The sequence below is a fragment of the Eubalaena glacialis genome, chromosome 16 (assembly GCF_028564815.1).
Source record: "Eubalaena glacialis isolate mEubGla1 chromosome 16, mEubGla1.1.hap2.+ XY, whole genome shotgun sequence".
NCBI classification, from domain to species: Eukaryota; Metazoa; Chordata; class Mammalia; order Artiodactyla; family Balaenidae; genus Eubalaena; species Eubalaena glacialis.
Window position 1 is genome coordinate 69,390,491 of NC_083731.1, and position 27,725 is coordinate 69,418,215.

The 27,725-nt window shown below is 40.7% G+C and overlaps 2 protein-coding genes across 2 annotated transcripts in view; both read right to left on the reverse strand.

The window, feature by feature from the left end:
- Positions 1 to 9,523, reverse strand: part of CPB2 (carboxypeptidase B2) — a 42,091-nt gene extending 32,568 nt beyond the window's left edge. Inside the window, exons 1-2 of the mRNA XM_061170918.1 lie at positions 9,414 to 9,523; positions 1,407 to 1,482 (exon numbers count right to left, since the gene is read on the reverse strand). Of these exons, the coding sequence (XP_061026901.1) occupies positions 1,407 to 1,482; positions 9,414 to 9,523 (186 nt within the window). The remainder of the gene's footprint in view (positions 1 to 1,406; positions 1,483 to 9,413) is intronic.
- Positions 9,524 to 26,152: 16,629 nt separating this feature from the next.
- The window catches only part of LCP1 (lymphocyte cytosolic protein 1), a 54,703-nt gene continuing 53,130 nt past the window's right edge, over positions 26,153 to 27,725 (reverse strand). Inside the window, exon 16 of the mRNA XM_061171254.1 lies at positions 26,153 to 26,487. Coding sequence (XP_061027237.1) covers positions 26,355 to 26,487 — 133 coding nt within the window. The 3' untranslated portion in view covers positions 26,153 to 26,354. The remainder of the gene's footprint in view (positions 26,488 to 27,725) is intronic.

Genomic DNA, 27,725 nt, shown 5'->3' on the forward strand with positions numbered 1-27,725 from the left:
TGGAACTTACTAGGTACTCAATAAATATTTGGCGAGGCAATGAACTAATGAATGAATTCATGAATGAATATATTTATGGCCCAACTGTAGAACTGGATGTGTATGTCAAATGTTTAAAGAGAAATGAAAGTTGGTCTAGAAAGAAAGTCGATTAAATGTTGCTTTTTTTAAATAAAAATTCCATATCCTTGATACTATTATGATGTTAGTGTCCCTTTTCTTTAATCTAATTGCCTTTGGGAAATGTCTTCCTATACATAATATTTACATTTCTTTTCTATTTTACTGAGCTTTTTTTAAAGCACTTTCACACTCATTGCCTTTGATCATTATAATAACATTTTGCCATAAACTAAGCAGGTGTTATTATTTTCATTGTTCAGATGAAGAAATTAAGGCTCGAAGCTAAGTCGCCTAAAATCACACACCAAGAAGTGGCAGAACAAGATCTAAGTCCTGAATCTCGGATGCTTCCTCTGGCAGTATTTCCTCTGTCCACGGTGTAGTGGCTGTGAGGACGCGCCGGACAGCTCTTCTGTTGGGAGAGGCTTAGTTCACTAACCTTCCCCGCTGTTGTCCCTCTTGATTCCTCCCTGGCTTCTCCAGGGCTGCAGCCAGCCAATGACAGAGCACTGCGGGTGTATTATTGCAGCCCCGTTCCTGCTAGATTAGGGTTTCCTCTTACAGATGTCTTTGGCTTAAGGACTTATCATGGTCCAGCCAAACCTTCATACGGACTGCCCTGCGGTCTAGAGGTTGTCCACACACAACTCTCCTTTCTGCACACATGTCAGAGCTGCTCGATGGTCTGTGGGTACTCCCTGCCACCTCCAGCTCCCTCCTCTTCATCCTTCACAAGCAGCCCCCCTAACAAGTCTCTCACATCTCTAATATAGTTTTGACCTCTGCTTCTCAGAGAGCCCTAACCCAACAACCATCAGTATTCTATCAGGATATTTTGTAATGTATCAGTTTTCTATTTTCTGGGGAGTTGAGTCCCAGGCATGAAAATTTTAATAAATTTTTCTTTGTGTTTTTTATGCTTACACCTTGGTTAAGTATTATTGCTTTTTAAACAAAGATCTACTGGATTTCTGTTACTGTAGCATCTTTGTAAGTACCCCCCCCCCTTTTTTTGGGTGCTGAAACCCAGGAATGAACCAGTAAGTTCACACTTTCAATGCCTAGGTACTGTCATGTAATTGGCTGAAAAGCCAATAGCACAAATGAAGAAAGTTTGATTTGGGGAACCAGTAAAATCATGTGATTATGGGAAGGAGGAGAAGGCTACAAGGAGAGGGGTTTATACCAGCTGTATATAAGTCAGACGACATATAGGAGAGAACATGGCACACCAGACTTGTATAAAATATAAACAATAAGAAGATAAATGAGGGAGAAGTTACCTCGTATGCTGTAGTAGTATTCTGTAGAATTTGAACTTGCCTGGAGGTTCTAGGAAGAGCAGATAAAACCTGGCCACTGGGGGAAAAAAATAAAACAGGATTTTGATATTAAATAAAAAGTGAAAATAAGATAAATTATATTGGGAGGGGCTTCTAGGAAATTGTAAAAAGGAAACAAAATGTTGAAAGAAAAGAGGATCTCACCACAGATTTTAAAATAACCTTAGATTTTGCTTCCAGTCAAGATGGAGAAACAGGGACCAAGTTTACCCTCCTGCCTGAAACAAATAGAACACTGGACAATGTATATAAAAGAATGTCACTCAAGAAATTGAACATCCGCAATATGATGAAACACTGTATCCTGGATTGGGTCTTGGAACAGAATCGTGGAAAAACTGGTGTAATCTATAGAAAGCCTGCAGTTTTGTTAAGAGTAGTGTACCAATGTTGGTTTCTTAGTTTTAACAAATATACCATGATAATATAAAATGCTAACAACAGGCGAAACTGGGTGCACGGTATAGAGAAACTCTCTGTAATATCTTTGCAACTTTTCTGTAAATCTAAAAATATTTCAAATAAAATTTTATTTAAAAAATAAAACAAAAACATGTACTGAGAACTCCAGAAGCACAAAAGGTTATGATAATTTCTGCTTGTCATTATGAGCAAAGGCTTCATGGAAGAGGTAACTGGGTAAGTAAGCAGTGTAACGGCAGACTGGCAGGAGACAAAAGGGCATTGTTGGGAAAACGGCAAGCTGTTTATTTTGGCCAAGTGTAGGATTTAGGTGTTTAGGGCAAGAGAAGAATGGTAGTCAAACAGAAGTGAGTTTGGAAACTTATGTTAGTTCTCCCCTAGAGACGTTTTCCAATGCACGCTGAGAAATTTGGCCTTTATCTAGTAGGCAATTAGGAGTTAAGAAAGTGACATCATTTGACTTGTGATTTATAAGAATAATTTTGACGCCAGGGTGGAGGATGGTTTATTTTGGAAAGCCTGATTAAAAGATTCTAAACTCTGGAAATAAGCCTATGGAGACTTGATTATCAAAAGAGAGAAAGAGAAGCTCCCAGAAACAATAGATTCAGAGATTTGGTGCCAATCATTGGTACATTTAAGCGTAAACTATTCAACCAGTGATAAATGACATATGTCCAAGGATATGTATCACAAGATGATTCATAGTAACAATAACTGGAAACCACATGAGCACTTATCAGTAACAGCATTGTTGAATGTTGGTGATGTCTCCACATTCTAGAATGTTTTGTAGCCATTATAAAGAAAGAGTTAGTTAAAATAGTTAACTTGGGGGAGATTTACATGATGCATTAAGAGAGAGAAGCAAGAAGTGAGCAGAGAATTGTAAGAAATATTATCTCATTTTTGTAAAAAAATAAGTTAGAAAGAAAAAGGAAACTTATAAGTGTTAAAAGCAGGAGAAAACAGCCTCATCCACGAGAGAGCAGACAGCAGACACAAGAAGAACTACAATCCTGCAGCCTGTGGAACAAAACCCACATTCACAGAAAGATAGACAAGATGAAAAGGCAGAGGACTATGTACCAGATGAAGGCACAAGATAAAACCCCAGAAAAACAACTAAATGAAGTGGAGATAGGCAACCTTCCAGAAAAAGAATTCAGAGTAATGATAGTGAAGATGATCCAGGACCTCAGAAAAAGAATGGAGGCAAAGATCGAGAAGATGCAAGAAATGTTTAACAAAAACCTAGAAGAATTAAAGAAAAAACAAACAGAGATGAACAATACAGTAACTGAAACGAAAAATACACTAGAAGGAATCAATAGCAGAATAACTGAGGCAGAAGAACGGATAAGTGACCTGGAAGACAGAATGGTGGAATTCACTGCTGTGGAACAGAATAAAGAAAAAAGAATGAAAATAAATGAAGACAGCCTAAGAGACCTCTGGGACAACATTAAATGCAACAATATTCGTATTATAGGGGTCCCAGAAGGAGAAGAGAGAGAGAAAGGACCCGAGAAAACATTTGAAGAGATTAGAGTCGAAAACTTCCCTAATATGGGAACAGAAATAACCACCCAAGTCCAGGAAGCACACAGAGTCCCACACAGGATAAACCCAAGGAGAAACACGCCGAGACACATAGTAATCAGATTGGTAAAAACTAAAGACAAAGAAAAATTATTGAAAGCAGCAAGGGAAAAACGACAAATAACATACAAGGGAACTCCCATAAGGTTAACAGCTGATTTCTCAGCAGAAACTCTACAAGCCAGAAAGGAGTGGCATGATATACTTAAAGTGATGAAAGGGAAGAACTTACAACCAAGATTACTCGACCGAGCAAGGATCTCATTCAGATTCGATGGAGAAATCAAAAGCTTTACAGACAAGCAAAAGCTAAGAGAATTCAGCACCACCAAACCAGCTCTACAACAAACGCTAAAGGAGCTTCTCTAAGTGGGAAACACAAGAGAAGATAAGGACGTACAAAAACAAACCCAAAACAATTAAGAAAATGGTAATAGGAACATACATATTGATAATTACCTTAAACGTGAATGGATTAAATGCTCCAACCAAAAGACACAGGCTCGTTGAATGGATACAAAAACAAGACCCATCTATATGCTGTCTACAAGAGACCCACTTCAGACCTAGGGACACATACAGACTGAAAGTGAAGGGATGGAAAAAGATATTCCATGCAAATGGAAATCAAAAGAAAGCTGGAGTAGCAATAATCATACCAGATAAAATAGACTTTAAAATAAAGAATGTTACAAGAGACAAGGAAGGACACTACTTAATGATCAAGGGATCAATCCAAGAAGAAGATATAACAATTATAAATATATATGTACCCAACATAGGAGCACCTCAATACATAAGGCAACTGCTAACAGCTATAAAACAGGAAATCGACAGTAACACAATAATAGCAGGGGTCTTTAACACCCCACTTACACCAGTGGACAGATCATCCAAACAGAAAATAAGGAAACACAAGCTTTAAATGACACAATAGACCAGATAGATTTAATTGATATTTATAGGACATTCCATTCAAAAACAGCAGATTACACTTTCTTCTCAAGTGCACATGGAATATTCTCCAGGATAGATCACATCTTGGGTCACAAATCAAGCCTCAGAAAATTCAAGAAAATTGAAATTGTATCAAGCTTCTTTTCTGACCACAACACTACGAGGTTGGAAATCAATTACAGGAAAAAACTGTATAAAACACAACTACATGGAGGCTAAACAGTGTGCTACTAAATAACCAAGAGATCACTGAAGAAATCAAAGAAGAAATTAAAAAACACACAGAACAAATGACAATGAAAACACGACGACCCAAAACCTATGGGACACAGCAAAAGCAGTTCTAAGAGGGAAGTTTATAGCAATTCAATCTCACCTCAAGAAACAAGAAAAATCTCAAATAAACAATCTACCCTACACTTAAAACAACTAGAGGAAGAAGAACAAAGAAAACTCAAAGTCAGTAGAAGGAAAGAAATCATAAAGATCAGAGCAGAAATAAATTAAATAGAAACAAAGAAAACAATAGCAAAGACCAATAAAACTAAAAGCTGGTTCTTTGAGAAGATAAACAAAATTGATAAACCCTTAGCAAGACTCATGAAGAAAAAAAGGGAGAGGACGTAACTCAATAAAATTAGAAATGAAAAATGAGAAATCACAACTGACACTGCAGAAATACAAAGGATTATAAGGGATTATAAGAGACTACTACAAACAACTATATGCCAATAAAATGGACAACCACGAAGAAATAGACAAATTCTTGGAAAGGTACTATTTTCCAAGACTGAACCAGGAAGAATTAGAAAATATAAACAGACCTAACATGAGTAACGAAATTGAAACCGTAATTAAAAATTTTCCAACAAACAAAAGTCCAGGACCAGATGGCTTCACAGGCAAATTCTATCGAACATTTAGAGAAGAGCTAACACCGATCGTTCTCAAATTCTTCCAGAAAATTGCTGAGGGAGAAACACTCCAAAATTCATTCTATGAAGCCGCCATCACCCTGATACAAAAACCAGAAAAAGATATCACAAAAAAAGAAAATTATAGACCAATATCACTGATGAACAGAGATGCAAAAATCCTGAACAAAATACTAGCAAACAGAATCCAACAACACATTAAAAGGATCATACACCACGATCAAGTGGGATTTATCCCAGGGATGCAAGGATTCTTCAATATACGCAAATCAATCAATGTGCTACAACATATTAACAAATTGAAGGAGAAAAACCATATGATCATCTCAATAGATGCAGAAAAAGCTTTTGAGAAAATTCAACACCCACTTATGATAAAAACTCTCCAGAAAATGGGCATAGAGGGAACCTACCTCAACATAATAAGGCCATATATGACAAACCCACAGCAAGCATCATACTCAATGGTGAAAAACTGAAAGCATTTCCACTGGGATCAGGAACAAGACAAAGATGTCCACTCTCACCACTCTTATTCAACATAGTTTTGGAAGTGTTAGCCACAGCAATCAGAGAAGAAAAAGAAAGAAAAGGAATACAAATTGGAAAAGAAGAAGTAAAGCTGTCACTATTTGCCGATGACATGATGCTATACATAGAAAATCCTAAAGATGCCACCAGAAAACTACTAGAGCTAATCAATGAATTTGGTAAAGTTGCAGGATACAAAATTAATGCACAGAAATCTCTGGCATTCCTATACAGCAACAAGAAAAAATCAGAAAGAGAAATTAAGGAAACACTCCACTTATCATTACAACAAAAAGAATAAAATACCTAGGAATAAACCTGCCTAAGGAGGCGAAAGACTTGTACTCAGAAAACTATAAAACACTGATGAAAGAAATCAAAGATGACATAAACAGATGGAGAAATATACCATGTTTTTGGACTGGAAGAATCAATTTTGTGAAAATGACTATACTACCCAAAGCAATCTACAGATTCAATGCAATCCCTATCAAACTACCAATGGCATTTCTTCACAGAATTAGAGCAAAAAATCTTACAATTCATATGGAAACACAAAAGACCCTAAATAGCCAAAGCAATCTTGAGAAAGAAAATGGAGTTGGAGGAGTCAGGCTCCCTGACTTCAAACTATACCACAGAGTTACAGTAATCAAGACAGTGTGGTACTGGCACAAAAACAGAAATATAGATCAATGGTACAGGATAGAATGCCCAGAGATAAACCCACGCACATAGGGGCACCTAATTTATGACAAAGGAGGCAAGAACATACAATGGAGAAAAGACAGCCTCTTCAATAAGTGGTGCTGGGAAAACTGGACAGCTACATGTAAAAGAATGAAATTAGAACACTACCTAACACCATACACAAAAGTAAACTCCAAATGGATTAAATAAAGCCTTAAATGTAAGACCAGACAATATAAAACTTTTAGAGGAAACATAGGAATAACACTCTGACATAAACCACAGCAAGATCTTTTTTGACTCACCTCCTAGAGTAACAGAAATAAAAGCAAAAATAAACAAATGGGACTTAATTAAACCTAAAACCTTTTGCACAGCAAAGGAAACCATAAACAAGACAAAAAGACAACCCTCAGAATGGGAGAAAGTATTTGCAAATGAAACAACAGACAAAGGATTAATCTCCAAAATATACAAACAGCTCATGGAGCTCAATATCAAAAAAACAAACAATCCAGTTAAAAAATGGGCAGAAGACCTAAATAGACATTTCACCAAGGAAGACATACAGATGGCCAAGAGGCACATGAAAAGATGCTCAACATCACTAATTATTATAGAAATGCAAATCAAAACCACAATGAGGTATCACCTCACACCAGTCAGAATGGCCATTATCAAAAAAGCTAGAAACAATAAATGCTGGAAAGGGTGTGGTGAAAAGGGAACCCTCCTGCACTGTTGGTGGGAATGTAAATTGATACAACCACTATGGAAAACAGTATGGAGGTTCCTTAAAAACCTAAAAATAGAACTACCCTATGACCCAGCAATCCCACTACTGGGCATATACCCTGAGAAAACCATAATTCAAAAAGAGACACGTACCACAATGTTCATTGCAGCACTATTTACAATAGCCAGGACATGGAACCAATCTAAGTGTCCATCGACAGATGAATGGATAAAGAAGATGTGGCACATATATACAATGGAATATTACTCAGCCATAAAAAGAAACGAAATTGAGTTATTTGTAGTGAGGTGGATGGACCTAGAGTCTGTCATACAGAGGGAAGTTAAGTCAGAAAGAGAAAAACAAATACCATATGCTAACGCATATATATGGAATCTAAAAAGAAAAAAAAAATGGTACTGATAAACCTAGTGGCAGGGCATAGAGGTAGGCATAGAGAATGGACTTGATGACATGGGGTGGGAGGGTGAAGCTGGCACGAAGTGAGAGTAGCATTGATGTATATATACTACCGAATGTAAAATAGTTGGCTGGTGGGAAGCTGCAGCACAGCACAGAGAGATCGGCTCGGTACTTTGCGATGACTTAGAGGGGTGGGATACGGAGGATGGGAGGGAGGTTCAAGAGGAAGGGTATATGGGGACATGTGTATGCATATGGCTGATTCGCTTTGTTGTGCAACAGAAGCTAACACGGTATTGTGAAGCAATTATACTCCAACAAAGATCTATTTAAAAAAATGAATAATCAACAAGGACCTACTGTATAGCACAGGGAACGCTGCTCAATATTATGTAACAACCTAAATGGGAAAGGAATTTGAAAAAGAATAGATACATGTATATGTATAACTGAATCACTTTGCTGTACACCTGAAACTAACACAGCATTGCTAATCAATTATACTCCAATATAAAATAAAAAGTTAAAAAAATAGAGGCTGAATTTCAATTCCACATAAAGGAAATTTTGTGTTGACTAGAAGATAAGATGCTTGGGCATTTTTCAAATGTATTAGAAGACAAGAAAGTAACAGAGTTAGTCAACAGAAGGAGAAAGAAAATGTAAAGGTAAAAAATGTGTTATCTAAATGGGTCTCTTTCTTAAGGAGAAAAGAAAATTAAGGAAATATAAAAAATAAATTAGGAAATGTGGAGGAGTAAAATTATGGGGATATAAATTTACCATAAAATATATTAATATGTCCAAGTTCAAATTGTGGTGAGCTGGACTCTTCCTATCTCAAGTTTGACAAAAGTGCCAACACAACAGAATCAAATAATGAGATGGGGTCAGTCAGACGCTATGCAGCCCAGGCATAGAAACTAGTTTTAACCACACAGGCTAGTTGGGTTTTATCAACAGGATGCTGCAAAGGCCCACAACAAAACCAGACTGAACCAGTTAGATCCTAGATAGAGGGCAAAATAGGCTAAAGGTCACTGCTTTCCTGAACTTGATTTATCTCTGTGTTTGTTTCAAAAGTACCTGGTGTTCGGCAGAGATGTTTTGCAGCTGTACTTTGAGAGATATACAACGGTCAACCGCCCCGAACCGGCTCTGACTTGACCACAGGAACACACCTACGTAGATGAAACCTGGAGGTGTCAGAGAATGCGCTTTGCTTCATCACCATGCTTAGATCTCCGCCCTAAGAGGGGGATTTGTACTCAGCTGGCACAATTTGTGCCGTGTGCAAAGGACCATGGAAGACTGCGCATGCCTGGCTGCCCCTGGAAGTCTCCGCCCCCGGAAGTCTCCGCCCCCTTCCTCGAGCCCTGATGACCTCTCTGCCCCCTAACCCTTAAAATTCCCTTACTGCCCTCCCTTCTGGGAGAAGATGCCTTTAGAGCTCGAGCTCCCCTTCTCCATTCTCTGGCCATTGAGTAAAAGCCTGTCTTGCTCGCACCAAACAGTTTCATCATTGGCAGCACAAACTTGAAACGGAAAGAGCTCCCTGACCCAGCCAGGGGGACTTCGGTTCAGCCGGGGCCCCAAGAGGGGGGGCCTCACATCTCATTCGATAACAAGATCACCTTATGTCGAGCTTACCATTTTTTCAAATCAGTTTCCTGGCTCCGTGCCCCCGTAGTCAGAGAGAGGACGTGAAAAGTGGTCAGAGGGGAGACAGGGGGAGAATTTGTGAGTATATTTCTTTGCATCAAATTGTTGCGATTCTGTGAATCCCCACTCTCCCAAAGGGGATGAAGTTTGGGGATGTTACTTCCTTCAACTCAGCCTAGTGGGGAGGAGGATGGGTGAGTCTAAGCATGTTTCCTCAAGTTTACTGACACAAGCACCGGTGCCTGACTTGCTCCTGAGAAAGCTAAACCTGCATGGGCTGGCCTCCAGTTGACTAGATTAGCCATTAATACCAGAAGAAAAGGCACTTCATGTTATGTATTCGTTATGGCTCAGATGCCGTCCAATAGCGCCACCTAAAGGGGTGGAGAGTTCACAGCAGCAAGAACCTGGAGGTGAAGGCAAAATTCTTTTTTTTTTTTTTTTTTTTTTCTTGCTCTCACACTCCTTTTATTCTAGGGTGAGGAGGATAGAGTCATTAACCAGAGAAATAAAAATACAGAAGGCAAAATTCTTAGAATGAAAGATGGGAGTCACAAGTGGCTGCCTAGAAACAGCTGCTTCTATCCCGGTCTGCAGAATTCCCCAGCAAGGGAATCTCAGAAATCTCTAAGAAGTTAAAACCCATGAAAAGGACTAATGAGAAAAGGAGTCAGGTGTGTGTGTGTGGAGAGGGGTGAGGAGTTGTTTTCCTACAAAGATTGAGATATTTGAATAATGCCTTGGTTGGAGTACATTCCAGTTTCTGAATTGAGGTTTGCATTTCAACATGACCCAAGGGCTACCAATTACTTAAGAGTGGGCTAAAAAGCCATAGAATTTTCTAACTTTCCGTGCAAGGGCGGGGAAAGATTACTCTGCCACATAGAATATATTGGGGCAATGGGAGATGAAAAATAAAGGCGTGGGTTTTTTTGTTTGTTTTAATTTTTATTGGAGTAAAGTTGATTTACAATGTTGTGTTCGTTTCAGGTGTACAGCAAAGTGAATCAGTTATATATATATACATATATCCACTCTTTTTTAGATTCTTTTTCCATATAGGTCATTACGGAGTATTGAGTAGACTTCCCTGTGCTATACAGTAGGTCCTTATTAGTTATCTATTTTATATATAGTAGTGTGTATATGTCAATCCCAATTTCCCAATTTATCCCTCCCCCCTTCCCCCCCAACCATAAGTTTGTTTTCTATATCTGTATCTATTTCTGTTTTGTAAAGATGTGTTTTGATGATGACTCTGAAGGGATACAGTTACAGATGTAACCAATAACCATTTAGGAAACAAAAAGGCTTGCACCAAAAATAAAGTTAAAAATACAAGCACAGTGAAATAACAGGTCACTTTACACAAAAAGTAAAACGAGGCTCAAGGAGGGCTCAAATTGTTCAAGACTGCATGACTCGTAAGTAGCAGACCTGAGGTTTCAACTCAACTCTCCAGCTCCTGAGCTTTTAATACCTAGGCAACATTTCCTCTGCTGCTTCCCCTCTAAGAATAGGACTGTGCTCCTCAAGGTCTGTTCCCTGCTATGGTTTACAGGGATGATTCACACTTGCCATAGCTCTGAAAGATTATTTTTGAATTTAAAAAGCTGGTGAGATGGCTCTGAACAATGGAATATAGCCCAAGGCTGCAATTTTGTTTTATGCATTACAGCATTTTAAAGCCACTAGTGCCCTGTTCTCTAAGATGAAAATAATATATCAGTAGGAGCTAAGTGAAAGAGAACAAGCTGGTCTCCAGGTGGCAGACAGTATATGAAGTCAACAAAAGGAACACTTCCTGTGGTCTATTAATAATTCAAAGGCCTCCCCCACTCTCCTCAAGCCTCCTCCACTCTCCAACTCCTTTTCCTTCTTTTCTTCCTATTTCATCTTCTTTCCAAATAAATAGCCTCAGCTGACTGGCCACACAGGTAATCAGAGCACAATGCAATTAATGACTGTTTACAAGATTCTTGCTAGTATTTTATTTTTACCCTTTATAGTGTTTGGCCTTTAAAATCAAGTGAACATGGAGACTTTTTTTTTTTTTTTTGGGCTGTCTTTCTCTTTGACATATGGTATTTATGCCTTTAAAACTTTTTTTGTTTTCATTCCAGAGCATTTTACTGATGAGATTTATCAAAATGCAACTGCAGATCAGCTATTGATTGTCTGAACACAAAGTGCTGTTAGGAAAATGATCATGACAAGAAAACAATAACAAAGAGCAGCTTTAAAAAAAGCCAGACCAGGCTTCCCTGGTGGCGCAGTGGTTGAGAATCTGCCTGCCAATGCAGGGGACACGGGTTCGAGCCCTGGTCTGGGAAGAGCCCACATGCCGCGGAGCAACTGGGCCCGTGAGCCACAATTCCTGAGCCTGCGCGTCTGGAGCCTGTGCTCCGCAACAAGAGAGGCCGCGATAGTGAGAGGCCCGCGCACCGCGATGAAGAGTGGCCCCCACTTGCCGCAACTGGAGAAAGCCCTCGCACAGAAACGAAGACCCAGCACAGCCAAAAATAAATAAATAAGTAATAATTAAAGGTGCTAATAATTTAAAAAAAAAAAAAAAAAGCCAGACCCTTAGCTCTTTTTAGGAGGGGTTATATTTTTTACCCCCAGAAATAATTCATCAAAGTCTGTCGCCCTGAATAAAATTAGATTTTTCTTTTAGCCTGGGTAATAGGCAATTTGTGGAAAAACAATGCTCAGAAACATTTGGTAAAAAAAAAAAATTATTTTTACTCACAGAAAGCAGAGTTTACGATTTTATTTCTAGTGGAGGAATGGGACCCAGGAATCAGATATGCATCTGCCCACAAAGCTGCAGTTCCCCTCCCCCAGTACATGGGGACCATTACGATAGGTACAAAGTATTAAATATTTCCAACATGATATTATTTGATTAAAATATAGTCATAGTCTCACCCCTCTCTTCAAGCATAGGTATCGATCAGACTTCAAAGCATATGCTGAAGCAAAACATAGTAAGAAGAGCCATGCATGAGGGAATTTTTCTCATTCATTTCTTACTATTTTCTTTCTGTGTATTTCCTTTATTTGCGTAATGTCTAGTCCCACTGAACTGTTATAAGCTTATTCGTTTTGCAGCAACATGGTCAAGCTTTGGTATATCTTGCTAGTGGTTGTCTTATCAAGGATTTTAGTTTACTAGATGCAGATGGTGGTCTGTAGGTGAGCCTGCTAACCTCTGCCACAGCCAGCTGTGACGATGCTTGTGCCTGGCTGCTGCTGAGGCCACCTTTAGACCTGCCGTAGTGAGGACCTTTAGACCGGACTTGTAGCCCCGGCCTCTCTTCCAGGCTACCTTCCAGACTGCCTGTCTCTGCCAATTCACTGTGACTAAATCTGACCTCCCTTCAAATTGGCTCTCTTCCTAATTTCTATAATTTTTAGAGGCAGTGAAAAGAGTAGAAATGAGGTGAAAATGGGGTTGAATACAAACTCAACATTTGTTGTTTGATTTGGAGCCAGTGTTATTTTCCCTGAGGCTTATTTTCCTCCTCTGTAAAATGTCAGTAAAAACGAATGGAGGATTGTGGGCACTTAACAGGTTAACATTTCTAAGTGCCTATCCCAGTGCCTGGGACAACACAGATGCTAAATAATCGCTCACTTCCTCCCCTTTCCCTCTCTGGCAATGACACTGCCATTGCCTACAGTGTCCAGGTTGGACTTGTTGAGAGCAGTTTTTCTCCTTCCCTCTCCTTTACCCTTAATTAAAGCCAACTGCCAAGTAATTGGATATTAGAACTAGCAAGAACCTTAGAAATTATAGCCATCTGATTTATTGACAATACATAGAGACATAAGTCACCAATTCTCCTAGCAATTTGACTCCCATGTCAATTTCAGTAACAATCATTTGGTGATGAAATTTGTTACTTGATACTTGGCGATTATATTCAACAAAAAAGAATCAACCAACTATACTTAGTTCAGTAATGATGGGCAAACACAGCTTCCGACTCACAAGTCAAACTTTTTTTTGTGGCCGCGCTGTGCAGCTTGTGGGATCTTAGTTCCCCGACTGGGAATTGAACTCGGGCCCTCGGCAGTGAAAGTGCCGAGTCCTAACCACTGGACCGCCAGGAAATTCCCAAACTCTATTTTCTTAAATGCTGTCCTATGGCTCTTTATGACTCAGTTTCTTTGGCAGAATTTTCCCTGCCCCTGGTATGTCCCTTCCCTCTTTGCCATTCACTGAGGAGAGGAATACATCTCAGAGGCAACTGGAGGAGAAAAGGATCATAGAAAAAAACAACAGGAAAAAAAGATAATTCCAAAGGAAATAATATCAATTTTGAAAAGCCTAAAAGTTGACTAATCAATTACAATAATACATATAGCCTCAAAACTATTTACACCATGTTTTATATATGCTAGGGCATGAGTTTGTTTGTATTTTGTCAAGTGATTTATAGTAGAAAATCCTAAGGGATTCACTCTACCAAGCAAAATAAGAACTAGATATGTTCATGTGTGTGTTCTTTATAACACAACTATTCTTCCTTTCCTATTCCATGCTGAACACCCATCACAACCCAAACCTCCTGTTTGATACCTTTATCCTCTTCTCCCTCCCATGTTCTATGTACAAGAAAAAAATAAATTATCCATAGTCAGTGCATAGTATATGCGAAGACAAGAAAAACATAAATCACGTGAAGTGTTAAGGTGTAAATAATTACATATTTTAAAAAGTCAAGAGTGTATTTCTTTAATTTTCATAACTACTGAATATACATATCATCCAGAGTTTTCTCAGTAATAAAACTAGAGCCAGAAAAGAAAAAAAGACCCTAGATCTAGTGAGATCCTTATTATACTGACATCTACGATTTGGAAGGGCAACATGGAAAGTTTCAGAAAGAGCTGACCTTCAGACTTGAATGTTTTGCTCCCCAGTCCAATGCACTGACTGGATTCCATGAGGGGCAAGGGGGAAACGACCCACCACCATCTAGGATTCTAGCAGGTTACCTCTGAAATGCGAAGGCATGCTGCTCACAGAACAGGATGGTGGCCACAAGGACTCCAAAGCTATAAAGCTTCATCCCCACAGCGATTTGCTATAAAACAAAACTCTCTGAAGAGAAGGGTCCAGATAGCTGATTACTTAAGAGCCTTCTTTACACACTGGTTAAAATATAATGGCATGTTCCCTGTCGTTTCCGTGCTCAATCGACTTCGCTTCCATTCCCACCCTCAAAAAGAAAGTATGATGAGAGTTGTTATTCTCATTGTAGACTATCTAGAAAATATTTAACTCTTCAGGGAAGATGAGGCCAAGAATAAAAGGATAGTAATACAGTGGAAATGTGTCTTGTTTGTTGAAGAACCATAGCCATAGTGTGTTGACCCATGGATCTCAGCCCATGCTGAGGCAGGTCTCCTGTGGAGTACTAACTCATTAGGTCTTCCCTTGCTTTTCTCTTTTTCAACATTTTTAACTTAGATGAAGACATAAAAGGTGAGTTTTTCAAATTTATGGCTGAGAAGGAGAGCTTATGTGGAGGATTATAGGATCTCCATTCAAAGAGAGTTTTCCTTGTCCATGTGGAATGATGGGTCCACCCATAAAAGAATAGGAATGCTATGTGTGGGGAGCTCTTTTGAGAAGTAAAAAAATCAGGTCATTGTGAATCATGTTTATTTAGGGAAGGTCACCATAACAGCCATAACGCCATAACAGTCTAAATCAAAGCCCACCACACGTCATTCTGAAGGTAGCACCATATAACATTTTGTCTGGTGTGAGGCCACATCTAACCTCTGTAAGTGGAGGGACCCTGGTCCCCTCCCTACATTCCCACTGGTAAGTGCATTTGAATGCCCTTGAGGTCAGGGCAGGCAAATTTGCAAAATAAATCATCCTCCCTTCAGTGGACTTCTGAGAAGGAAAGGGTTGAGAGTTCAAATCTCTCTCTGGGATTCAAAGGTATTGAAACATATTTAATGGATCGAGGTGACCACCACTGAAACTACTGGGTTGGCCAGAAAGCTTGTTCATGTTTTTCCATTCCATAACATCTTATGGAAAAACCCGAACGAGCTTTCTGGCCAACCCAATACATTTTATATAAGAAAGAAGGAGACAAAGAAAATACATGTGTTTCTGCTCGTTTGTGGAGAAAGAAACACAGGAAAGATAGACCAGAAATCAATGAGATAGGTTACCTCCAGTAGGTGAGTGAAAAACAGTGGGAATAAGAAGGGGGTAGAAGAGGGAATAAGAACCGGGTAGAAGAGATGGGGGGAGGGACATTTCTTCGAGTAAAACTTTTTGAATACCTCTGAATTTTAGAACCGTGTTAATTTTTCACATACTCAAAACAACCAGTCAAGTAAATAAAATGAATACAAACCAAACCAAATGAATGTAATTGTGTTTCAAATAAATAACATAACCACACTGAAGTGGAGAGGGGGAAAAACTAACCAAAGTGAACTTTTTTAACACAAAAAGTAACTTTAAAATAACTTTAAAATTACAAAAAGTAATTTTAAAGTAACAGTTAAAATTTATTGACAAACTTTATCAGTTTTTGTGCTCTCTATTTATTTTGTATCCTATGGTTTTCCCTCTGGATTTAAAACCATTTCTTCTTGCTGAAGCAATCTTTTAAAGGCTCCTTTAGTTAAGATCCAACGGTGGTAAATTCTATTATGCTCTGTACATCTAACAATAACTTTATTTGGCCATCACTTTCAAAGACTAGTTTAGTTGAATGTAATATTCTAATGTGACAGGTCTTCTGTTGTGTTTTGGCATCTACTGTTGTGTGGTTGAAATTGGCCGTCCAGGAACTGTTGTTTCCCAGCAGGTCAGCTGTCCTTTCTATTCAATGTCTTTTAAGGGATTATCTTTATTTTTGATGCTCCTCAGATCCATTACTCTGGTATAGATGTGGAATTATTTTTAATTATCTTGCTTGGTACACAGAATGTAGTTTTGATCTGAGGATTTAGATATTTCTTCAGTTTTGGAAACTCACTTTATTGTTTCCTCAGCTGTTGGATGGATCTCTGCTAGTCCCTTTGGAGATCCTTGATCTGCCCTCCATGTCTTGTAACTGTCCTTTCATGTTTTTAAAAACCATAACCTTTGTCTCTGTATGCTGAGTTCTGGGTGCGTTTCTCAGCATTATCTTCAAATACACTAATTCATTCTTTGTGTCTTGTTTAGACTACATAGTCAGTTGAGGTGGGTATTTTTTTGTTATTGTTTCAATAACTATATAAATATTTTCCAACATTTGCAACTGGCACTTTTTCACATTTATCCATGTTGTTTTCATATCCATATTTTAAAATATCATTTAAAATATTTTATTGTTTCATTTTTTAAGAGTATTGTTTCTTCAGAGCTCTTGCTGAGAATCCTCAGAACACTTATTTATAAAGTCCGTGCCAGGCTGCTCTAGAAGTTTAATTGTATTTGGGGTGATTTTATGCACTGAGCTTTGGTTTTATTGGCTGCCTTTCTCAGCATTTGATTTCTTCTGTGTTTTGGAACCTGGGTTTGTAAGCTCATTGGGAAGCCTTTTGTTTTCCTTTTCTATCTTTCTACCTCTTCGCTCACTTCTCTCCGTTTTGCACAAGGCTTCAAGCAGCCCCTGGGCTTCCAGTCCAGAACGTTGTCTTACTCTGGTTTTCAGAGTTTCTATGCCATGATAACACTGTGGCCTTCAAAGATCCAGTCACCAGTCAGATGACTTGACTTAGTTACTGGTTTAGTTATTTCTGGTTTAGTTACTCCTTTGTCTCCTACAGACCAGCAGCTATTATAAACCAGTCCTAGGCAGCTGTGGGCAGTGTCTTTTCAAAATTGAGATACATACAATGAAATGCACAGGTATTAAGTACACAGCTAGATGAGTTCCAAAAATATGTATACTTGAGTATCCCACACTTCTATCCAGGTATAGAAAATTTTCATCACTCCAGAAAATTTCTGCATGTCCCTTCCAATCAGGTCCCTCCAACTCCAACAGCAGCTGCTCTGATTTTATTACCACAGATTAATTTTGCCTGATCTAGAACTTCACATGTCATCCTAGTCAGTTCGGGCTACTAAAACAAAAATACCATAGCCTGGGTGGCTTAAACAACAAATACTTATTTCTCACAGTTCTGGAAGGTGAGGAGTCCAAGATCAAGGCACAGATTCAATATCTGGTGAGGACCTGTTTCCTGGTGCGAAGATGGCCCCCTTCTTACTGTAGCCTCACATGGCGGAAAGAAAGCTGGAGAGCTCTCTGGGGTCTCTTTTATAAGGGCACTAATCCCATTCATGAGGGATCCACCATCACGACTTAATCACCTCCTAAGGGCCCCACTTCCAAATATCATCACATTGGGGATTAGGTTCCAACAAATAAATGAGGGGCAGATGGGGTGGAGGACACAAACATTTTGTCTACGGCATATAACATGTACTCTTTTGTGTCAGGCATTTTTTACTCAGCATGTTTTTTTTTTTTTAATTTTCTTTAATTTTTATTTTTGGCTGCATTGGGTCTTTGTTGCTGCACACAGGCTTTCTCTAGTTGCGGTGAGGGGGGTTACTCTTTGTTGCCGTGCACGGGCTTCTCATTGCGGTGGCTTCTCTGGTTGCAGAGCACGAGCTCTAGACATGCAGGCTTCAGTAGTTGTGGCACATGGGCGAACCCGTTTCCCCTGTACTGGCAGGCGGATTCTTAACCACTGCACCACCAGGGAAGCCCAGTATGTTTTTAAAATTCTTTCATGTTGCTGCATATGCCAGCAATTCATTCCTATTTATTGCTGAGTAATATAATACTATTTTTTTATCCATTATCCTATTAATGAACATCTGGGATGTTTTCAGTTTGGGACCACTATGAATAGAGCTGCTATGAATATACTTTTACAAGGCTTTTTTGATGGACAAACATTTTTGTTTCTCTTGGGTAGATATCTAGGAATGGAATTGCTAGGTCATAGAGATATTTAGTTTTATAAGCAACTCCTGTGCCTTTTTCTCAAGGTGGTTGTATCATTTTATATGCCCACCAACAATATATTAAAGTTCTAGTTGGTCCACATCCTTGTTATCTGATGCAGTCTTTTTCATTTTAGCCATTCTAGTAAGTGTATGGTGGTGTCTAATTTGGCTTTCATTTAAATGTCTGAGATGGCTAATAATGTTGAGAACCTTTTCTGTGCTAATTGGCCATAAGTATATGTGTGTGTATGTGTGTTCCAATTGTTTGCCTGATTTTTAATCAGATGGTTTGTCTTATTACTGATTTGTAGGAGGTATTTTTATACTCTGAACATCTATATGACACAATAAAAGGCAAAATTACAGATACAGAAAATAGGTTAGTTGTTGCCAGGGCCTGAGGCTGGGGAGGAAGGGATTAACCTACAAAGAGGTACAGGAGAAATTTTTGGAGTGGTGGGAAAATTCTCTGTTTTGATTGTGGTGGTAGTTACACTGTGTACAGGCAAAATTCCTCAAACTGAACTCTTAAGTTGAATTTATTGCATGAAGAGAGAGAGAGAAGAACACAACAGCTTGGTCAGATGGACTCCCCCCTGGCTCACAGGCAAATCTCTTAGCTTCTCGGAGGTGCAGTTTCCCCTGCAGAAAAATGATGTTAATGATAACCTACCTCTGAGAGCTGTTGTGGGAATTCAATGGGATAGCAGCTGAAAGTGACTGGCAAAACAGGTGTTCAGTATGTCCCATTCATTAAAAAGAAAGATAAACCAGGAAGGGAGCTGAGAGGGGCCAATGTGTTCTCTTCCCGGAGGCTTACCCAGGTCAGGTGACCTTGGTGACAGCTGTCCTCTCCTTCTGCTACTCCCAAAGAGTTAGGGGATGAGTCACTGCCCCAGAAGCCAATCTGGTCCTGGGGGATCGATCTCACTGAATCATGCCCCCTGGGGACCAGCTAATTTGTACATTTGCTCTCCAGTCAATTTGGAACATTAGGTGGCAAAAATAAGATGGCAAGAGTTTCTTCAAGAGCCGTAACCCTCTGCCTTTATTAAGACGGTGCCTAAAAAGATAACCTCCCCTGTGAATAGTGGCTGCTTTGCCTTCTCTCGATCGGAGCGGGCTGAGGATAAGGGCAACGCCACCGTGATCTGGACTGGCCGGGACTTGGATATGCAGCTCAGGCTTACTGTAAGGTAAGCACTGAGAGAGTCAGTCAATTTCATAGCATTTTGTCATGAGTTTAGGTGCAGCTCAATTTACAAGTTTTCCTTTCAAAATCTTTCAGCCATTAAAGCTGCATAATCTTGGGAGGTTTGGAGGACACATAATTGATAAATGTGTTTTCCCTCCACACACTCTCTCTCACGTTTATTCATGCAGAGCGAAGCAGTTTTAGAATTTGCACAAAGGGTTGGCGTATCCAGCCCCCTGTGTTTCTGAGGAGGGGAGGAAAGATGATGCCATCTTGGGAGTCATTGAAGAGGGGGATTTGAGGCTCGAAGGCAGAGAACTCCATTCCAGGTTCTCATGCCCTCGCTTTGGCTACAAATACTGAGCCAGGGAGTCGTGGCACCAGGAGGGTTACTAGGCACCCAGAGAGGCAAATGCTTGTCGGCTGGATGGTTAAATTGTGAAGAAAGCAGGGTTTGTCCTTGAAACACTTCCATGCCTTCATTCCCCGTTTCTAACCATTACTCCCTCTTATCGGTCTATCCGCTTTTTAAGATGCTCCACCCAGGCCGCCCCTTTGAAGAGCACCCCAGGCTGTATCCCATTGGTTCTCAAACTTGACTGGTAATTAGAGTCACCTGTGCATCTTTTAAATCTCCAGCTGCCCTGGCCACACATCAGATCAATTATATCAAAACCTCAGAGGGCGGGGCATAGACACCAGCTTCTTGTGAATCTCCTGAGATGATTCCATTGTGCAGCCAGGGCTGAGAACAGCTGGGTTGGACTAGTGCTTCTCCAGGGGTGGCCTGTGAGTCCCAGAATCTCTGAGAGTATTTGTGGAAAATGCAGACTCCTGGACCAACCAGCCCTCTAAGCACTGAATCTCAAGGTGGGATCTGGAAAGTCTGTGTTTTAAGAACTTCCCCAGGTGATTCTCAAGCACTCCTGAGTCTGAGAATCAGCTCTAAACCTTTCTCTAGCCCATCTGTTTCTCATGATATGGCAATTTTCCCTTTCCTTCAGCCATACTAGTCTTTCAGTTCCTCGAAGATAACCATCTTCTTCCATCCTCTGGACCTTTGCATATTATAGCTGTTTATCTGGAAGGCACTTTGCTCTCTCTTTGCCATTAGGAAATTGGCAAAGATAACAATGATGAAGCTATAGCCCTGGAAAGTCATTGTAAAGTGCATGTTTTGGAGGAGAAAAGAGTAGGCACTGAAGGGCCACAATCCCCTCCCCCGGGACAGTTTGGTTTACTAAGTCAGCTAGCTGTCACTGGAAGTCATAGAGAGGTTGTTCCAGAGATGGTGGGAGAAAAGTCAGTAGGTTTGATGGAGGTATTGAAGGAACAAGAGAGAAGACTTAAGTGCTGTGGCACCCACTGGGTCAGATGCATGAAAGCAGCAGCCCTGGGCAGCAGGTAAGAGAAGGCAGTGCCAAGAGACACCTTAAGTTACCCAGCAGGACCAGGGACATGAAGCTTTTGGGGCCTGTGGCTGGCAGTGGGTGCCACAGGGAAGAGAGGGGCCATGGGGGAGAGGGACAGCAAAGGACAAGGCTGGGTGATGGGGGATATACCCAGATGGAGGGCAGACCCATTTTGGCTACCTCAAATGAACAATGATGATGAGGAAATGTTAGTGGAGGGTTTTTTCAATCTCTCAAGTGCACTGTTACTGGCAAAGTGTAATCTAATTTAAAGTTGGTTCAAATGCAACTGACTATCAACTGCAGATCTTCTTTTAGGACAGTGCTTCTCAAACTTTAATGTGCACATGAATTAAGTGCTGATCTCATTAAACTGCAGATTCTGATTCAGTAGGTCTGGGGTGAGGCTGAGATTCTGCATTTCTAAGCAGCTTCCAAGTGCCCCTGGTCTTAGCCCCAAACTTAGAGCAAGGAGGTTTGAACATTCCGACTCTTAACAGTGGGCCCGTGGTCTGGTCCAATCCAAAAATGCCTGCTGAATCATTAACTTTTACGTTGTATTGCTCAGAGCTTTAGAATTAAATATTTGCATGCATTCTAATCCTCTAAAAATTACTATTCCAAAAATTATACACGGTAGCTCTTTATTAACCAAAATACTTATTGAAATGGGACTCCCCAATTTTGACATGCCAGATAATACAAAAATCCCTGCCATTTCACCGACCTCTCTCTGAGTTGTTAAAGGTGAGATGGTGGGTACTGACTAGCTTACCCGTGCTTTTGTGTCTGACCTAAGGTGGGTTATTAAGTATATGTAGACTTTCGACATGAGAAAACATTTACACAATTTTCCTTTTCCTTTTTTTTTTTTTTTTGGTCACCTACACACAGCCTCAGTTGGTAAACTCTGCCTTCTGGAAAATAGGGGGCGAGGACACCGTGGAAAGAGCAGTCCTTGGCAGCTGAGAGTTTAATTCCTGGAATTTTATTAGGAAACTGTCAAAGGAACTAGGTTTCACAAGAGGGTCAGTCGGCGCTGCTGACTTGTGCTCAGCATCAGCTCTGGTTACTGGATCGTGAGGCCGGCAGAGACGTGCCATGTCAAGCTCACTAAGAGGGCCCTGCCAGCATTTCATCCAAGTGCACTGGTACACTGGGGGGTTGTGGGGGACAGACGGCAAAGTCGATGATATCTCGGCAGCTGCTGAATGACAACAGGTACAGTAACTGCAGGGAAGTGGGGCCTCGGGAGCCGCCCAGGGACACTGGGAGCACAGGGGAATGTCTCTCGTGCATTAAGCATCAGTCTGAGATGGGCTGCTGCAAGGTGGGCTGACTTTCCATACTTTTTATAATCGAGACCACCGTTGTGCTCCAAGGGACAGACTAGATTGTGCGTGTGCGTTTAGGTGGATAAAATCACTAGATTGGCTGAGACTTGAAAAGCCCATCGAGTCCTATGCATTGTCTCAAGACAGGCTCCAATGGCATAATTTCCAAACAAACAGGAATCCATCCCCTTCTAAAAACTCTGCAGGTAGGTCTCTTTCACAACTTTTCTCACAATGACTTCTCTCTGGCATCTCCCACAGTCAGGAAACATTTGTTCATGTCTAACGCAAATCGATTTTTCAGTTACCCAGCTCTCCTTAATAATTGAGAAAGTGCTTGGCACTGCTGGAGACATCAACATGGTGAGGCATGATTCCTGCCCACTTCTCATTAGTCGGGGCTCAGATCTTCTGCAAAATGTTGCTAACCCTTCCTTCAGAATTCATCTTTCCCCTGAGCTCCCATACTTTATTGACAAATTTGTTATAGCATTTATCACATCCTGCTTTTGAGTACATTTTGCATGTGCCCATTATCTCCCCACTGGATTAACATACTTTGGACGTGAAATGGAGAAGATGGGAGGGGCTCAAGGGCCCATCCCAGCTCAGGGCTCTTTGTCAAATACTTCAAGGAAACTTCAGAGGAGGACTGATGTGTGACTCTACAGTGTTTAATACCTTTGCTAGAGCAGAAACTGAAGTACCTGTCACATTAAAATGAACATTCTGAGCACAAGAAGTGGACATAATATTCATTGTGGCTTTATATGCTGTAGCAAAGGATTGAAACAACCTAAATATCCATTTATAGGCCACTGGTTAAATACAGGTTGGCACATCCATTCAACAGAATACTGTGCACCTGTTGAAAAGATTGAGGCAGGTCTATATTTGGCAACGTGGAACAGTCTCCAAGGTTTGGTGTGAAGAAAATGGGATGCAGAATGAAGTGTATGGTACGCTAATATTTGCAATAAAAAGGTGTGTGTGTGTAACATGTGCATAGACTATTTCTAGAAAGATACAAAAGAAGTTGGTAACAGTGGTCACTGACGGGGGAACTGAGGTTTTGGGACAGAGGTAGTGGTGGGTTGGTAAACCAGATCTCTGGGGATAAAAACCCCTATTTGTAGAGTTTGATTATTTCTATGGTGTAAATACGCCCACCATGGCCAATTTCAAGATAACAATGGTTTAACATTGGAGCCAGGTGGAGCCAATATGAGCTGGCTTCAAAGCACGTCACTAGACACGAGGGTGGGAAGGTGGCCTGCTTTCCACTGTAGACCCTTTGGTACAATTTTACTTTCTGATGTCATACTTGGATGGGCTAAAATGTAACAGCAAACTTTTAAATTTAGAAAAATTATCGTGTTCAGATGGCTGTACTCCTTTAGCCTTCTCGTCTCCAAGAGTTTTAGTTTTCTTCCCTTGATAGTATTCTGCTTTCCTGTACCTGTTCAGTCTTTCTGGTCAGGACCTATCAGTGCAGTCTTATACACACAAAAACACACTTAATATTGGTAACCTCTTGATATGTAGGGCAGGCCGCTACCTCCTGAGTGTAGAAGCTGTAGGAATGTCAGGCCAGGAAGGAGCCATCTCCAAAGAGCTGCTGCTGGTGAAGCCAGGACGCACAGCTTAAGCACAAAAGCCCAGCTTCCCAGCAGCTGTGTGGGCGAGTGACACCTGTGCAGCGCAGGATGTGACCCTGCCAAACAGATGCTTTTCTGTTCCCAGCAGCCCACCCGCGGGAGCCGGCTGCAGCAGAATTCCTCAGCAAACACCTTGCCTCCCACCCCGTGCCAGCCAAAGTGAGGCCCAGCCAGGCTAGAGAGGAGACCCCCAGGCACCGCCAGCCCTAAAGATTCCTCCTCGAATCATTCTAGAAGCCGTTTCACACCAATTCCCAAGTCTGGCTTTTGTTCATGACTGGGTTCAATGTGTGTCTGAGAGTTTGTGTCTTAAACCTTTCATTTTAGCCTCCTCTTCGTCCAACTCCCTTCAACTTACTCTTCAGCTTTCAGCTAAAATATTTCTCCTTAGATGGCTTCCTCTGTTGTAAGCCTGTCTCACCCTGCCGGCATCAATCGCTCATCACAGCTGTCAGTGGAGTTGTTTATCATCAGTCTTTCCTGATCAGCTGAGCGCAATGCCTGCCTTATTTACAGGTGTTTTCCCAAAACCGTGCACAGTGCCTGGCACATTTCAGCCCTCAGTGCGTGTTGGCTGAATGAATGAATAAGTTAGAGTACACTCTTACGAACCCTTCAGAAGACGTCCAATACAGGGAACATTTTATTTGGAGAGAACTTGAGCATTACTTTATCTTCATTGTCCTTTAAGGCAGTAACATTCTTCCTGGAGGCAGATGGGGGAGAATTGTCTGAGGCTACATGAAGGGCAGATTAAGACAAAGCCAGCCACTTTGCATTCAGATGCAGCAGAAACACAGGTTATGGGCCGGGAGAAGCCAACATGTCGGCTTCCTGAGCCCACTGCCAAGGAGCAGGTCTGGGGCGATGCATTTCAATTGCTTTGAAAAATGGCTAAGTTCCACTACATACCACCCCTAAAGAAGATACCTCATTGATGAGCCCTTCCACCACGACAGAGGGGGTCTAGTGTTGGTGCCCAGTGCTCTGTTGCTATTTAGCCTTTGGCAAGTTTTCAAGGAAATTGCATAGTCTATTAGAACTGCTCAAATTCACACTGTTCCTCTGGTTTTATTTTGGAATTCCTTAACTATCCAGTCATTAGCTCTTTGCAAAGCAATGCAGCCAGTTCTTACCCAGCTTGACATGTGGCTAGGTATGTGTGTATGTGAGTGTTTGTGTGTGTGTGTGAGTGTGTGTGTGTGTGTTGGGGTACGGGGGTTAGGTGGGGGTCACTGGTCATTGGCACATATGGCCCCTGGGAGCTTGAGGGTACCAAAAAAGTAAACATCGAACCTATGGCCTGGCAGCAATCACGTGCACTATGACCTAAGAGCAAATGAAATCAGAGCAAGATGGTTCCCAGTCACCAGATATTCAGCCATACCACAATAACTAGATCTAACACACAGAGCTAAATACACGGAGAGGCAGCACCCAACAACAGATGCTTTGTTATGGCTCTGCACTGCCCCCTAGTGTCTTGCTGCTCAATGACACCCTCATTGGATAGAACCTTCCACCAAGAGTTAAGTAAGAATCTATTTGAAGGCACAGTATTCAAGATGTTAGATCTGGTCAGAGCCCAAATCGTAGGGTTAAAAACAGAGGGCTTCCTATTGGCTGAAAAAATAAAATCTGATGACATTTGGGACCCTAGTTCTGAGAAAAGGCTCTGATGATGAGTCTTAGGTCTTCAGGTTACCAGAGACTTTTGGAGATCCCAACAGCCTGACTGATTTGTCAGATGATCCCAATGGCCCCAAGAGGAGGATGGCTGGCAGAGGTTGGCCACAGAGAAGGCAGAGTTCTGAGAGCGTGGAGAGCAAAGTCACAGGGAGACAGGGTGCAGAGGGGCTACACGAAGGAGGCTCGTAACAGACCAAACGCTGGCCTCCAGAAGTCGGTTTTAGGGCTGGTTTGATGATTCTCCCCTCCTGGTTCTCACCCTAAACAAGAAAGCAGCCGATTTAAGCTGGTTTGAAAGATTATGTTAAAATTAACAACACTACAGCTTCTATACTTGACTATAGTGGCAAAAGCAGAAAGGGTGCCTGGAAAATAAGTTCTTTTTGTCTCTAGATTTTCAAAGCAATCAATTCAATAATTAAAAAAAAATGTGTAAGAGACTGGGTCTTTTGCAAAGAATAAAGCACTTTTTGTTAAATACACGAAGGCTACTTGGCTGAACAGATACACATTTTGTTTGGAACCTTGTATAATGTCACCAAGTTGAAAACGTTGGAATGGTTTGACTTGTCCCCGTGTTTCCTGGGAGCACCCAGTGCTGAGCAGTCAGAAACGCATGTGCGCCTCCAGTCCTGCCCGCTGGGCCTTACACCCTCTTCATTCCTTTCCCCATGAGGCAAGCAAACACTGTCATGACCATCTTGGGGTTCACTTCAACCAAGTCTTCTGGAAGGGCATATACTCTTGCTCCAATTTTTCGGGCCATAGAGATGGCATACCTAAAAGAGAAAAGAGGAAGAATGAGGGGAGCCTAAGCAAGTATGAAGGGGACCCCTGAGGATCATAGTTATGGTCATTCTATATAATCTATACTATATACTCTCTACTCTGCACTATAAACTATCTACTATACAGAGCTCATTCCTGGTATGGCTGGAGCCAATCACTGGGTTCCTCCCAAGATTTGAGGGCAAATGCTGGCCTGACAAAGCTCCTGACTCTGTCAAACTTGCTGTCCAGCCTCGTGATAATTACCAAATTTATTATTTGTCCTTAGAGAGCTTCCTAGCTAGCACCACTTTTGGTGCCTACAGCATGCTTATTCCCTTGGGCTGTACAGTGGCAGAAAAAGTCATAGAACTGAACAAGAGTGTGTGCTAGGGAAAGTCTGCAGACACCATTTCAACTACAGAAACATTTTTATAAGGCAGAAAAAAGGGGAAATGCATCTGTAATACCTCGACCTTACCCATCAAGTCCTTTCTTCCTTGTTCCATTCTAATCCTCGCCTACATGTATGTGTATTTATTTATGATACTATAATAGTAGAATAACCAGAGTTTTATATTACACATTTTTCACATAAGATTATCATAGGTGTAGCAGAATATTTTTGCTCTGTTTATAGTTATATGAAGATAATTTTTATTAGTTGTAGTCTATTTTCAAATGAGCCCACACTATTACCTGGCAGTTCTTTTCTTCTCCTCATTCATTATCTAGTAACTTCTTGCAGTGGCTACTCCAGAGATTCTCCATTCCACCCAAAGCCCCATTACTCCCTTTGCTCTCCTGAAATAACTTTACTCTTACTTTATTGATCAAATTAATTTAAGAGCATTGGGCCAGAGCATCCCCATTCTTTCTCTTTGTCCATCTCTCAATCACTTCCTCTATATTAATTATTAATGAAATAAAATTAATTTTTCCATTATAAAATAGAGGAAAAATTATTAAAAAGTTAGAAAATAGAGCTTCAAAAACCAAACAAACCATGCACAATCCTGCCACCATAGCCACCTTTAGGATTCTATATAATTCTTTTTACCCATTTTTCTAAGTAATTTTGTATCTTGCCCTTACAGGACAGTGCTTAGGAGCCTGGGCTCTGAAGTCAGACTTTGAATTTCAGTTGAACCACTTGATAATTGTAAAACCCTGGGAGAGTTCCTTAAACTTAATCACATCCCTCTTGAACATCTATAGGTTCAAGGCCTTTTTTTTTTTTTTTTAAATT